This window comes from Pongo pygmaeus, chromosome 2 (assembly GCF_028885625.2).
Source record: "Pongo pygmaeus isolate AG05252 chromosome 2, NHGRI_mPonPyg2-v2.0_pri, whole genome shotgun sequence".
NCBI classification, from domain to species: Eukaryota; Metazoa; Chordata; class Mammalia; order Primates; family Hominidae; genus Pongo; species Pongo pygmaeus.
This window is the reverse complement of record NC_085930.1, coordinates 132,381,493-132,397,165: the sequence shown is the minus strand read 5'-3', so window position 1 is coordinate 132,397,165 and position 15,673 is coordinate 132,381,493. Positions and strand designations below refer to the sequence as shown.

The 15,673-nt window shown below is 36.1% G+C and overlaps 1 protein-coding gene across 2 annotated transcripts in view; it reads right to left on the bottom strand.

Moving 5' to 3' along the window:
* The window catches only part of ZNF385D (zinc finger protein 385D), a 969,842-nt gene that overhangs the window by 90,470 nt on the left and 863,699 nt on the right, over positions 1-15,673 (bottom strand). For both annotated transcript variants that reach the window (XM_054482049.2, XM_054482050.2), the window contains one exon: positions 4,806-4,968. In XM_054482049.2, coding sequence (XP_054338024.1) covers positions 4,806-4,968 — 163 coding nt within the window. The remainder of the gene's footprint in view (positions 1-4,805; positions 4,969-15,673) is intronic.

Below are 15,673 nucleotides of genomic sequence, written 5' to 3'. Positions count from 1 at the left end.
CTTCTCTCCAAATTTGTAGATCTAGTGATTGAAGTTAACAATAGAATGTTATATAATTGCTGACTATTATCTGTTTTGCTTCTCTAGAGGAGAATTATTCTTCCCTTCCCCATTGTAATCAGGCTTGGCCATGTAACTTACCAGTGAAAAGTGAGAAAAATATTATGTGTCTGTCCACTAAAAACCTCTAAGAGCCCTTTCCCCTCTTCCATAGAATTCTCCAGCTAGAGGTTGCTTCGTCAGCCTAGTCCTGGAGTTAAATTAAGATGAAAGAAAAACCACAGCTGATATGTAGTATGAGTAAGAAATAATTAGATATTGCAAAAGCCACTAGGATTTTAGAGGTTGTTTATTACTGCAATATAACCTAGCCTAACCTAACTGATAAACAATGTGAATGAGATTCCCTAAGAATCAAAAGTAAAGAAAGATCAGAGAATGACCTTGTACAGAACTTGTTCAGACAATTCTGAATTTGTCATTTCATAGAAGAACAACACAAGTTAGTTACACTTGCCTAGTTACTTTGAGTATAATTTTTAAAATTTTGCCATTAATTTTTCTAAATAAAAAACTTGGTATTTAAAAACACTTGCTAGATTAGACAATTATTCTGGCTATCTTTGCAAATGCTTTATGAAATATTCTGTGATAAATAGTAACCACTCTTATCAACAATTTAGAGTGCTCAATATATTTTTTAAAAATATTATATTTGCCTGTAAACTTTTATACAAGTAAATTCACCAACTTAACACTCTTCATTAGATCGCAACAACTAAAATTGTTCTTTAACGTTAGGAAGTGTGTTTTTGCCTTGAGATAGATGAACTAGGCATTCTTTCTATGAATAGTCAGTGGCTGATCACTGAATACAATTTTCTGCTCGGCACTCTAGCAGATTGGCATAATTAGAGAGAGAAAAAGGCAACATAAAAACCCAAGATCATAAAGTTAGCGAAGAGGAGTTAACCCCATGGTTTAGATATATGTGTTACCCTAAGGCAGCAGATAAAACCTTATTATTTATGCTAATAAATAATATATGACTTGAAAATTTAAGAGGAATTATCAATCAAAATTGTCTTTATATCCATCAAGTAGGTTTACAATGAAAATTTAGTTTTTATGAGTATTCATTCTATCTCTTACATTTTAGAGAAAACCGCCAAATCAATTTTCTAATTACAGTCCATGCCATTTCTTCCCCTTTTCACTATTGTTGCCCCAACCCTCTCCAGGGGTTCTCATTTACCAAAGTATGACATGTTTAACATTTTTCAAAGGAATTAGTTTGGGTTTTTAAAATATATATATAATTGGATTACTCTTTTCATATAGTTTTTTTATTAAAATGATTTGATAAATTAGTAAAATGTGATTTCATGTGTCTCTATCTTTTATATATGGACAAGCCTACAAATCACAAAAGATTCTTGTGCATTACCAGAAAATTTTTTTTATTATTAAAAAATGCATGATCTTTGATTCTAGAGTCTTATCTACCTCTTCTTCTCCTTCTGCCAAGTATTTAACTATTCTACAAAATTAGCTCAGAGTCCTTTTTTTTTGAGATGAGATCTCACTTATTTTGCCCAGTCCAGTCTCAAAGTCCCAGAGGCAAGGAATTGTTTGTGCCTCAGCCTTCCAAGTAGGTGGGGCTATAGCCACATGCCACTGTGCCAGGCTCAGACTCATTTTGTTTTCAGAGTTGTACTAATCAGTATGAGGAAGCACATAGTAATAAAAAAAACATGTAATTGCTTTAAGAAAACTCAAATTTGTTAGCCTAGATGCCTCAGGTTTATATTGCAATACAAATAGAATAAGGGTCTGCGAAAAGGGTGTCTTTTCTCATAGAGAGTTTTGTGTAAATTCAGTTTAAAGAGAATTTGGCTCAAAATATCTGATGAGTGTGCTGGAACTCTTAGTCTCTCAACCTATATAACTTGCTTTTTTGTTTTTTTTTTGTTTTGTTTTGTTTTTTCCTGATATAGGTCCTCATGGATTAGGAAAGCAATGTCTTTCCTAATATCCATCACTTCCTTCTTTTGGCTTTAGAATATCTGCACCAACTTTACAGACTTTACTATCTCTTCTGCCCTTTTGAAATTTTCTCTAGCTCCAGCTTGGAAGGGTGTTTCATCATCTCAACACCATTTCCACTGTTAGGTAAGTTCTGGCATGTTTATGTTATCTTCAAAAGACAAATCCAAAGTTTGTTACCACTCAACTTCTGAAAGGACAGAGCCTGGAAGACTGCCACCCTTCAAAGTTGTAAAAGAAAATAAAATTTAAGGACCCTCTAAATTTATTATGCCAAGAGGTGGGGTGGGGGTGTTAAGCACTGGCGACTGAGTCATATAACATGTTTACAATTTCTGCTTCTTTGGGGTTAATTCTCTTCCTCATTTTCTTGTTCTGTAAATGACTAGGAGAGACCAGACACCAGACTGCCTCCCCCTTCCAATTACTGATATTTGTTATAGATTAACTGCATCCTTTATTGTCCTGTACCTAAGACTAGATGGTGCAAAAGACCCCATAAGTATTAAATCCTCAGTATAAAATGTTAAATATACCTTTCCCAAAAGAATAAGACCACCCCAACCAATGTCAGATTACTGTAACTAAGCATTAAGCCTTATATAGAAAGAGGTGTTGAAATTCTGTTAAACTTCCCTAAACTTTGTCTATAAAAATGATACTAAACTTCTACACTTTGGAATACTGACTACCATTCTTTGGAATCTGTGTTTTCTGGGCAGCCATTCTCCAACTTTACACTTGGATAAACTCTCTTTAAACTAGATTCTGACCCTTTGGATTATTCTAGGTTGACACATTCCAGTCTCTAAGTTAAAAGACGAAAGTATGTGGTCACAACTCATTTACTTAACAGAGACAACACACTTGGGGGCTTTTTTTCTTTTTTCTTTGACATAGAGTCTCGCTCTGTCGCCCAGGCTGGAGTGCAGTGGCGCAATCTCGGCTCACTGCAAGCTCCGGGGGGCTTTTCTTAACCCAAGTTAGCAGCTCTACCTACCATAGATATATATATTTTTAAATGATGTGCATCCTTAATGAAACACATATTTTCATATTTTAAAAAAGTCAAGATAACCCAAAGATGAATTGTTGATTTAAAAAGTCTAAAAGTAGAAGAAATTTGGAGCAAGGAAAAACGTCACTTTAACCCTTTACATCAGACTCGTCTCTTTGTTCTCCCTACCTACTGCCTTCTTTGCGTCGAAAGGTTTCAGGATTTTTCTGCACTTCTCTATGCCAGATGCTGCTTTGGTGATCTCCACCTGTGACCCAATATCCGGGAGCAGAAATTACACTTACCTGCTTCATTACCACTCATTCTCTTTCAGCCCTCAAAATAAAGCAGGTAGTCTTCGATTATTAGAGAAAAGACCAAAGCTTTCCCTAAAAGGTTTAAATCTAAATTAATAAAATGGCACAATCCAGCTCTTGCTCTGGATAACAAAGAAGTGAATATGACAAGCCTGTCTTTTTTTTTTCTTTTTAGTATGTGGTGGCACAAACTTGGCTATATCAGAGAACCAAACCAAAGGAGTGAAATAAGGCTCAGTCATTCAACAGACATTTTACTCAGCATTTATCCCATGCCAGACCGGGTGCCAGCATACAAAGATGAGATATGTATTCAGGCTGAGGGAGGACACAGGGCTCTTAGGGAGGGCAGCATGATGCATCTACAATAATACCTGAAGAAAATACAAAATGCCACAGGAACTAAGAACATCATTATCCCTTACAGATTCACTTGCAGCATCCCCAGTCCTTGAAAGAGCTGATATGTGTCCATTGTGTAATAAGGATATTACATTGTGTAATAAGGTTGTTGTAATCTATTCTATTCGTTCACTGTTTATTTTCTGTTTTCATCAGTCATATACAGAAGATCCTCTTTTAGTTAAGACACTACCATTGGTGATGATATGAACGTTTCCTCACCATTGCCATTCATATGGACTGGAAAACAATTGAGGTGTTAACAGTCTCTGTGTTCTAGAAAGTGATTTATTAGAGGTATATCCATGAATCACAGAGGAATATTTTCTCTGTAGATTTTGAAAACCAGTGGTCTTATATTTAAAATGTCAGCTTGGGGAAACCTCACTAGCTTCCCCTATTATGAATAAGCTGGTCGTTGGCAGGAGCTATCCCAAGGGGCCATTCAGAGGCCATTATTTCACTGTGAAGACTCTGTTAAAAAGAGTAATTGGTATCAATAACACTTACCTGTGTTTGCAGAGGGAAGGTTACCCAGCCATAACAAGCCCAGTATCACACAGCCACTACTAAAAACAATGCAGTATTTGGAATTTATGACAATAAAGCCTTTCTGTAATAATGCCCTTATTGGGGCCTTCTCAATTCATTTAGCATACTTTGCTGTGTACTCACAATTAAATTAAATCTGCCATGCAGTTATAAGCTAAGGTGCTACATACAAGATGCAAATGCTGCACACTGAAAAGGTTCATTTCTCAAAAAGAGTTATGGGGTACATGGCTTCAAATGCCTTTTATGACTATTCCTCTGAAACAGCCACAGGACTCTTGCAAAATGCAAAATCTAGAATATAATTAGTGATTATCTTAATCTTGTAGGGGTTTGGAAAAATGAGAGGAAACAATTACCATTATACAGAAAGATGGGTCAAGCATGAATCAATATGGCAGGCACATAAGTAAACAGACATGGGGCTAGACAAGGGAGGGAAACCCCAACGACGACGACGAGGACAACAACAACAAAGATCATTGCTTAACCTGTTTTGTCAGAGCTGGTATTGATGGTATTGGTAGTGATGGAGGTGAAGGTAGTCTTTGCGCTGTCCTTGGCAGTTACAGATTTCTGCTTATTTTTCATGGCTTCCAGTGCTTTGAGCTTCTTGGCATGTTTCGTGCCTTTGTAGTGGGCCGCAGCCTGGCTCTACAAAGGAGAACAAAATGAACCATGCAATCAGGCTCATTTCTAAACTGGCATTCTCTGTATTACTGCAAATACAGACTCCCTTTCAATAACAGGTACCATTCGAGCTAATTCTGGCCGTGGCCAGACAGTGGAGTTCTATTTAGAATGATGCTAGAAAGCAATGGGAATCCAGTTGTAAAACCTCAGGATAGAAGGAAGAAATATTCTATTGCTTATCTTAAAAGAAATGTAGCTGAACACTGACACATCAACAACATTTTCTTTGTGGGAGTGTGGAAAAAAAAATAAGAATTTACACCTGTATCATCTTTGTTCTGCCACAGAAGATGCTGGGCTCCCAAAGATTAACAAGACCTAGAAAAGAGTAGCTTTCACCTTCTTGGCTTAGAAAATACATTTTCTCTTTCTACACTGTGTCTTATTAATACAGTCCTCAACAGGTGTCTACAAGGAAAGGTTCACACAAAACAGGGGAAGTAAGCACCCTGGAGACTGAGATTGAAGCTTTAGAGTTCAAAAGCAAATGCACTGCTTAAGTTCAAATGGAGCACACAGAAGCCGGGCAATTTCAGATTCTTTCTCCTCACTTCTTACCAACGGTAGTCTGAGAAGTTCAACTTAGTGTCATTTTTTCAGCACATGGATCTTTCATGCCCCAGTCCATTGTCAGGAGGCTCCAGTGTGTTCGGACTACCTAATGGGGTCAATCCAATTGTTTTGCTTGTGCCTTCTGAGATATATATATATATATATATATATATTACAGTGATATGCATTTTCTCATGTTTTATTTTCTTAAGAGCATTTTTTTTTTTTTTTTGTCAGGGAGCGATATAGTGAAATACATTAATTACTGGGCGTGGTGGCTCATGCCTGTAATCCAAGCACTTTGGGAGGCTGAGGTGGGTGGATCACAAGGTCAAGAGATCAAGACTATCCTGGCCAACATGGTGAAACCCCATCTCTACTAAAAATACAAAAACTAGCTGGGTGTGGTGGCACACACCTGTAGTCCCAGCTACTTGGGAGGCTGAGGCAGGAGAATCGCTTGAACCCAGGAGGCAGAGGTTGCAGTGAGCCAAGATCACGCCACTGCACTCCAGCCTGGCTACAGAGCCAGACATCATCTCAAAAAAAAAAAAAGAAATACATAGAGATAGAAAATCATATTTAAATAAATGTATGTTTATTAATGTTTATTTCTTGGGGGAGAAAAGACTTTGTAGTTGGTGGGTAGGGTAAGGGTGACCAGGAAGATTCTTAACTTAGGTTTTCCAGGTCATAACCTTTCCAAATGTCCCCCAAAAAAGGATATCTCAGTAGAGGATTACTCCTATTAGATTATCCATTACTTCCCATTGCTTATTTAAACTAAGTATTTCACTTTGCCAAAAAATAATAATCACATTGTCCTCTTCATTACAGAAACTGTGATAACTAGGGTATTGCAATATAATATGTTTTAACAAATAATTAAATAGTCCACATCTTCATTTGCATCATTCTAGCAAGATATCCTCGAAGGACTAGGTACCCTTATTGAAAGAACACTGGACAAGGAAATTATATATTAGAAACAGTTTGAACAGAGAGCACACTCATGCATCAGTTACAAGTTTTCCAACAACACATAACATCAAAAGACATAGTGTGAGCCAAAATATGAAGTTAAGACATGCTATAGTTAATTGAGGAACCAGCGATAGATTGGATTAAGTTGATTCTACATGGAGAATGCCACTTTGAGGACAAAATTTTGTCCTTTTTTTCCCTGCCTAATTCTCATTTTTAGTATATCAGGTCCTTTGGCCATAACTTTTGAGAACGATATACTATATTCAATTAAAATCACAGGATAGTTGGTCATCTTCTTTAGGCATCTGGCTATATCATTTCCCTTAAAGCAGAGTTTCTCTTCTCGTTGCAGGTAACCCTTTCCTTGGTGATACAAGTGAATGTTTAATAGATAATAGATATTAAAAGATGGGGGATGAGATTAATTGTGCTATCGCTGCTTATACCTCCAAAATAGACATTTCATAGGTTCCTAACAAATCTAACATTCTCAGTGGCATTTAAAATTAAACAACACTTTGTTTTAACATATCATAGGACCAGGTGATTATCACTATTTTTGAAATTAAGAAACTTACTACAAAAGAAGCCCACAAGTTAAGAAAGTCTTACAACAAAAAACAAAAACAAAAACAAAAACAAACCAAAACAAACCCAAATACCAAACAAACAAAAACCTCTCTGCACAGGCACAACTAAACCAATTCCCTCTAACAAGTGAAACAGCTCAGGGAGTTGTGGGAAGAACAGGGTGACAAAATGACCAGAAGTTGATAGGCTCCCAACAGAGACACTTAATATCTTAAAATGCAAAATGCAAAATAAGACAAAATGAAATGCATATTCACTCGTTTATTGAATGACAGTAGCAAAACACCTTGATAATAATTATTTTAATTATAAATTATCTGATTTAAAGGCAAATAAGCCTTCCCCAAATTAAAAATAAGTAAATAAACTATATGAAGGTCCAAGGCGTTATAGATAAACCAAGACATGTAGAATTTAGGAGAAATTGAGTATAGTGGGGTGATGGTTGCAGACGACATCAATATCAATATGATTGTAATTGTGCAGGGTATGTGTGTTAGAGTGGAAGTGGGCATACAAGTTGGAAGGCTAACATAGACAGATAACCCTTCTAGATATTTTAAATTTTCTTTATCATTGACTTTTATGTAATGTTTATAGAATTTATTGGATGGTTCCTAAATTATCCTAGCATAATTTTTTCTGATTTATCTATAGTGACGCCGTAACTCTAGATCTACCTTGATTCAGGTATGCTTTGTAACAGTGTACTCCCTATGTGAAGGCAGAAAACCCAGCCAGTCTCCTTACCCCTTTAGGCAACTTGATAGATGCAGATAGACACATAGATTGAAGTAGACAGATTATTCATCCATATTTTCTCTCTCTGTGACTGTAAAAAAAAGCTGCAGCCTAAGAAACAATTTTACGGAGAGATTTTTTTAAAGCACCGGTTGGCCTGGGATGTCTCTTTGGGCCTCCTCTGCTTTTCTTTTGAGCAGAGAAGTGTAGGACAGTTATACCATATACTAGCACAACAAATTCCCTATGAGATTGTGTCCTATTACTTATCAGCAATTTTCTGAGGCACGTCATTCCCAGACACCTGGGAATTCTCAATACACATGCAAATAATTATTTTTCACAGATATGACTTCTCAGTTAAATAAGTAACTGTACTAATTCATTGTACCATATTTCAGAATTTTGTATTTTAAAACTAAAGCAGAATCGAGTGATCATAGTACATATGGACGTGAGCAAAACAATAAGATTTGAGCTTTAGCAACTATTTTTATTAAATTGAATTAAGTTTAGCCTAAAGCTACCTCCTACCTATCTTAAATTTGGCCTAAAAGTTTCTGCATACATAGTAAACTGTAACCTAACTTGATGTGTAAACAGACTGTTACTTTCTGTATAACAAGTAGTGGAGTCTAAACCAGTCACAGCAACTGAACTTAAGTCAACCACAGGCAGCCAGCTGTTCAAACCAAATTCAAATAGGACAAACAGAGAGCTTTAACTAATCAGGCTATCTCTGTACCTCATTTCTGCTTGCTGTATGTCACTTTCCTTTTTGTGTCTATAAATGTTATTCAGGCACATGAGAGCCCTGGAGTCTTATTAAACCTTTCCTGGTTCTAGAAGCTGTCAAATTCTTGTATTGTTCTTTGCTCAATTAAACTCCGCTAAATTTAATTTGTCTATAGTTTTTCTTTTAACACTTTAAATAATAAGTGGAATATTAGCACATTGTGTTATAAAAACCACTATGCCAATCTTGAAATAGCACATGACACCATTAAATCTAATAAGTGTCATCCCAGAGGCAAGTGCTGACATTAAAGATATGCACACACGCGTTCCTGTAGAACAGAACGCCACTTTAGATGTAATAATGACCACATTTTAGTCATCAGTAGCCGGCCACTTTTCAATCTTCAAATTTTATCTTCAATATTTCAGAATGGTTTTTAGTTGAAATGCAACTGAAGTTTCAGTAGATAAAAATAGGTCTTAATTAGCTAACATTTGAGAGAGGGGTTTTGTCATTTTGAAACATGCACATGCACATTTATCTTGCTTGGCTAAGTAAGAAACTTCTCTATAAATTGTTATTGCCCTATAAAATTCACTGAGAAGTTAATTTTTAGTATTTCTTTTATTCCATTAGCACCAATACCTTGTATACTTTTTACATCTCTTTTACAAAACATGTCTTATGCTTTTTAAAAACTCAGACATTTATTATAAGCATATATATCCAGTAACCATAACCAATTAATTTTCATGAACACAAATAATTTCAAAAAGAACAAGGTAGCCTTTTTAGTTTGTGATGTTATGTAATTTTATCATATATTAAATTTGAATTAAAATAAAATAAACTTTATCACATTGATGGAATTCAGGACATGCCACCCCAAAATATGAGTGGAATGAAACTGCCTTTGCAAAGATTATGAAAGCAAGAGAAATTTCGCACAACTGACTCCATCTTGCTTATAACCTCATAGGTGGCCCATCTTAGCTCATTCCTGGGCGTGGGCCAAGCTAACCATGGGAGAAATTTAATATATAGTTTAACATTGAAGCAAGGATAATAGTCCCTTCCTAAAATTGATCCCCACCTTGTTCAGGGCTGAAACCACCTTTGTAAGACCTATAAAAGGCCACAAGATTAGGATTATGGAAGGGACCCGAATCCTGCTAAAATGTAGGCCTAGTTACTATAATCCTTTACTGCACAGGAGTCATGTGGCCAGAGGTCACAAGATTTGTGACTTCCCCAATTGCTCCTATAGATAACATCACTATTGTAGAACCTAAAGTTGGTCTTTTGAGATGTTTTTCAGACTTTTTCATTCTGACAACTGAGGAACCCCACCAAAACTCATGACTCATGATTCCACAGGTCCTGTGGTCCCCTACCCAGAGGAGGACTCATTACATTTTCCACACCCCTATGATTGCATCCCCAACTAATCAGTAGCAACCATTCTCTAGTCCTCTGCCCACCAAATTGTCCTTGAAAAACACCAACCTCAGAGTCTTTGGAGAGACTGATTTGAGTGATAACTTGAGTTCTCCCACATGTCCAGCCTTATGTTAATTAAACTCTTTCTTTACTGCAATACCATGGTGTCACTGAACTGGTTTTCTGTGAGCAGTGGGCAGGAAGAACCCAAAAAGATAATTACAATAGGAGACCAGAATATTCCACTGCAAATATGGTATAAAGACCATTTTGAGCTGATTATTTTCAGAAATAGCAGACAAAGGAGAATTTCTCAGAACAGAGAAGTTACCCTTTTTTTTAAAGAGAAATTTACATCTATATGTCTCCCTCCCAGTACCAGGAAGATAAGGATGACTCTAAATCACTAGAGACTCTGATCAATGGAGAAGGCATGAATTTAAATCTGCATAACACACGTTATTCTTGTTTATAGTACTCCTCCTGGCCACCTCCCCATAACTGGGCCTTTCTCTATATACTTTTTTCCTTGTTTCGGCAAAGGATGGTATTCAAGCCTGAAGTCAAAGTCATCTCTTTGAGTCTACTCTTGGGGTTTACTAATTTCTCTGGGTCATCACACATGCATACCTGAGGTATACATCTTAGTAAACTTTTGTTTGTTTTTTCTCCTGTTAATCTGTCTTTTGTTGTAAGGGTCTGTCCCAGCTAGGAATTATGAAGGATAGAGGAATGATTTTTTTCTTCCCCTGCAATATTAAAATGTGACACCAGAAAAGAAAAAACGAATAGTTATTAGAGATGTCACCATCCTCCTTGGGGAAAGAAGAGAACATTTCAGCCAACTGAAATTTTTTTCCTTTTTTTTGTTTTTTAAAAAAAATCTAATTTGTTAAATTTTAGCTTAGATTATTTCAGAGATAAAAATTATCAGATAAAATATAATATCCTAAAATCTTAAATGATTACAGGAAAAAAAGTTTAAAATTTTCTTTTTTTTTAATGTTGATAATATATATTACTGTTTTATGATCCTAAATGTCTCAAAATGGAGTCACTTATAACAAGTGACTCAGCCCACAGTTAAATTGCTGACCCCTCAAAGTTATAAAGACATATATGGTAGACTGAGGGGATAAAGTAGCACCTGCTGTGTCCAGACACCCTGACACTTGGCAAGTAAGTGAAGCCAAAAGACTGCTGAGATAATGGCCATGAACACACCCGTGAAGGGTCGTAGAAACAGAAAAGAAACTGACCAGGGCTAAGATGCCTGCAGACTCCCTGCTGGTGAGAATGCTGAGGCCTCCTTTCTGCCTAAGTGCTGCAACATCCCAAACCCATGGCCAGCAATGTGTTGGTTTCCTGAGCTACTCATCAGTAGTTTATTCCCTTTTTTTCTTATTACTATCTGTGTGTGTGAAATATATTTGCATAATTGTTGGTGTGTGAAAGCCTTGCAATAAACCTTGAATTTGAAAGGATTTAATTGGCCCTTGAGTCACTGTGAAACCTCCCCACCTCCAATCAGAGTTAGTACAACTAGGCTGATTGGAACCTGAGAAAGTAGTTGCATACACCCACTCAATCTGACTAGTTAAGTCACATGCACAGGTGCAGCCATATGGGTGAAGATCAGTATGCATTCTAATTACTCAGTGGCTTTTTGAATAATTGGAATATCAGTTTTGTCTATACCAGTTCAGCAGAAGATTTCCAAATTCTTACTCATCTTAACTTTTTGATTATCAACTCTCAACTTCATTTAACATTTATATAAAGCATTTGTTCTCAAATTCTGTTCCCTAGACCAGCAATCTTAACATCATAGCACGGGCTTGGGACACTGTTAGAAATAGAAATTCTCAATCTCCATCCTGGACATATTGAATCAGAAACTGAGAGGGAGGCTCAGTAATGGGTACTTTACAAGCCCTGCAGGTGATTTGGTTAACTCTAAAGTTTAAAAACTATTCATCTTAAGTATAAATGCATTTTACTCCCCAAGTGGCCATTTCTTTTGGCACTTCTTGCTGAAGTCCAGGCTTTTTAAGATGAATGTATAATCATTTGAAGATTGAACATTTTTATGTGAACAATGTATATTACTCCCCCTAAAAATTATCAAATTTTTTTCCTTAAAAACATGTCAAAAATAACTCAGACACATGTGTATTTGGGGAACTTCTATCCAAGAAGGATGAACTCAAATAGCAAATTAACCTTGGAAACATCCTTATAATTCTAACATTACATATGAGTGCTTTCCAAGTCCTTGTGATTTTCTCTTTCCAGATTTTATCTTTTCTCTCCAAGGTAATTATTGTCGAGGGACAATTCCTGATCTCATTACTTTTATCTCTATATTGAATGCATTGTTATGATCCAGTTTGCAGCGGCTAGAGGAACCCCCTTGTCAATAAAAATAATGACAGTAACAATAAGCGAAAATCAACCCCTGTATCAAACTCTTAAAACTTCACTATAACAAAGAAGTATCTAATCCACTGTTTTATTTGCATTAAACTGAGTTAGTGTTAGCCAGGTCTAGTTTTTTTCCTTATATACTTATGGCTTTTTTACTGAGAAAATTTCCTAGCCAACAGGCAAACAGAAATCATGTTGGTAAGCCAAGAGATTGTCTTCTCTACTACTCTATTTAACAAAACATTTGAAGAAGAAATTTAAAGATAGAATAGTTCATTGTTATAAATTTTCCTTACTGCTGTGAATACAAATTATGCAATGCAAAAACAGACAGGATATAGATATTTTTATTTCTTAATTACTTGCCCCATATAGAATATTTAATAATTCATTTCAACTTGTTATTGTGTAGTTATCATGTAAATAGAAGATTACATTATGAATAAAAATGAATATTCACTCGCATTTTTTCCCGAAGTGAAAAACATGATTCAATTAAGGGTATTCTTTTGAGCTCAAGTGATTGATGCTTTACTTTAAATGTATTCCTGTCTTCTGTACTCTTCAATACAGAAATGAACAGTAACAGCTACAGGAATAGAAAAAAAAAAAAGGAGGGGGGGAAGGGGGAAAAAGATAATACCACAAGATTACTGTGATTTTCATACACCACCACTACTCAGTGGGGAAAAAAAAAACCATTCTAAATACACATGAAGATAAGGAAGAGAAGCATATCACAAATTCTCAGATACATTTGGTAACTAATTTTTATAAGCAAAGAAAGTTCTTTGTCACTAAGTACTTACATGACTGTGAAAAAAATAGTCTAGATGGGGTCACTTTTCAAAGCTTCTCAACTCATCTATAAACTTTACGATTCCTAAACATTAAGTATTTAATGTTTTCAAGTATCTAACATGAATGATAAAGTAGAGAGTGCTTACCTGAGTGAGAGAAGCTAATTTGAGAGTTACTGCCTGGTTCCTATTATGAAAGAAACCCTTGCTTTTGTATATCTTGAATTCAAACAGCTATCTCCTTGAACTCTAAGGGAGGAGTCCTGATTGAGGAACAAAGGATAGCAGTGGGCTTTGGAAGCCAGCACACAAGTCTAATCTAGCTAAAAGAAAACAGGCACTGCAAAATTTGCTCAATCTTTTTTGGAGCTTTTTGTAAATCAGAGATCTAAATGACTTTTAACTCTAGTGACAGAAACACAAAAATTTCAAGTTTGTACAAAACTGAGAAAAATCAGAGAAACCACTTTGTCTAGCTGCTCAACAAGTGTACAAAATCCCTTCAGAATGCCCATAGCGTAATACCTGGCTCCATGTGTGACACACACCATTTGAACAGGGTGGGGAAGAATTAGAAATGTTGACTCCAGTTATGTTCAAAGGTCAATTTGTCATAGATGTTTGTATCAACAGCAGAGAAAAACTTGTTTTATATCCTGGCATAAATAAAATGTGCGTCTCCTCTAATCCTTAATTTCCTCCTCCAGCAAATGCTCCCCTCTCTGCTACTCCCAATGTCTGCTCTCTAGCACATGTGTAGTGTAGATAAATGAGCAATAGCTCTCCTCACTTTGTTTTCATGAGGAAAATGTTACAAGAATAATCATTTTTAAGCCCTTGTATAAAGAGTTCCCTCTGCCTGGAGCACCTGTACTTGCCTGGTAGATGTTGGGATGCCACCTTCTCCATGTAGTCTTAGGTATGTCTGCATCGTAGCACTTATGTCACTGCCATAAGAAGGGTTAAATGCCTGTTTCTCCTGACAGAGAGTGGATCTCATAACAGAGAGAGGAAGACCTGATATTACTCATCATCCTGTCCTAGGATCTATCATACGTCTCTAAATAGTTGCCTATTAAATTCATGTTGAATTAATTTCATATTTTGATTTTAAAATGGAAATATGCATATGGAGTCTCAATGGATTTTGTATGTGAACAGGGTTTAACTTAATTCTCTGTCATTCTTTGGCACTTCGCCTTATCTGTTGAACACACTTCAGGGGATTTTTATGGCACTTAATGCTGGAAAACCATCTGGAACAAGCACAAACTATTATTTTTTCTCTGGGACGAAGCTTACCATGAAACACAAATTGTGCTATTTATGGGAACTCTCTTTTCAAGGGATGTAGCAAAGGAATAATATGGAGATTGTTTTGCTTTTTAAACATTTAAATGAATAACTAACAGGTTCTTTTTAAATCTGAGAAATACAATGAATAATTCCAGTGGACTCTGCATTTTAAGGGTTATCTAAAAGAGAAAATTCTTTTAAATATGCACATAAAAATTTTCAGTACTTGGGAAATGCTAGTCCTTTGTTAACACCATTTTTAAACTTCTAAAATGAAATATTTATGCTCTAAAACCAATAGATAGAAATTGAGTACGGCATCATTAACACATTTCCTCCTTACATAGTCACATAACACATACTCTGTGTTTGCTGAAGAACACCTTAGGCGAAAAGACTAAATTTCCTACTCCTCCATAAGTCAAAGAAGGTCTTCCCTCCATAGTTTTGTCGAATTTGCAATCTCTAACTCATAAATCTGAGAATAGTTCTGATTGTTCCTTTTATGAACTTGTCCCAAAGATCATTTCTAAAATGTTCAATTATTAATGAGATCCACAGGGTCCACAAAGTAATGGCTTACAGTTGAGCCACATGTTTTGCCAGTGTTAAAATAAACATCATCACAGTTCTCTGAGGCACTTTGGTTACATTGAGAAAGGCTGGAGAACAAGACCACAAGTAACCTCTAAAACCTGAACTCTTTTGGTGGAGTCTACCCATATTCAATTCCTTTAGCTGTTCATTCATTCACAAAGAACTTATTGAACAGTTACTGCACACCAGATGCTCTTGTAGGTACTGATGAATTAGAGATAGAGTGGTGAACAAGTCAGACTAAAAAATTAAATTACATGTATAAATCTTCTAGCCTGGCACAGTGGCTTACACTTGTAATCCCAGCACTTTGGGAGGCCACAGTGGTAAGATCACTTGAAGCCAGGATTTTGAGACCAGCTTGGGCAACAAAGAAAAACCCCCAACAACTCTGCTAAAAATTTTTTTTAAAGCCAGGTGTGGTGGCATATGCCTGCAGTCCCAGCTACTCGGGAGGCTGAGGTAGGAAGATCACTTAGGTCCAGGAATTTGAGGC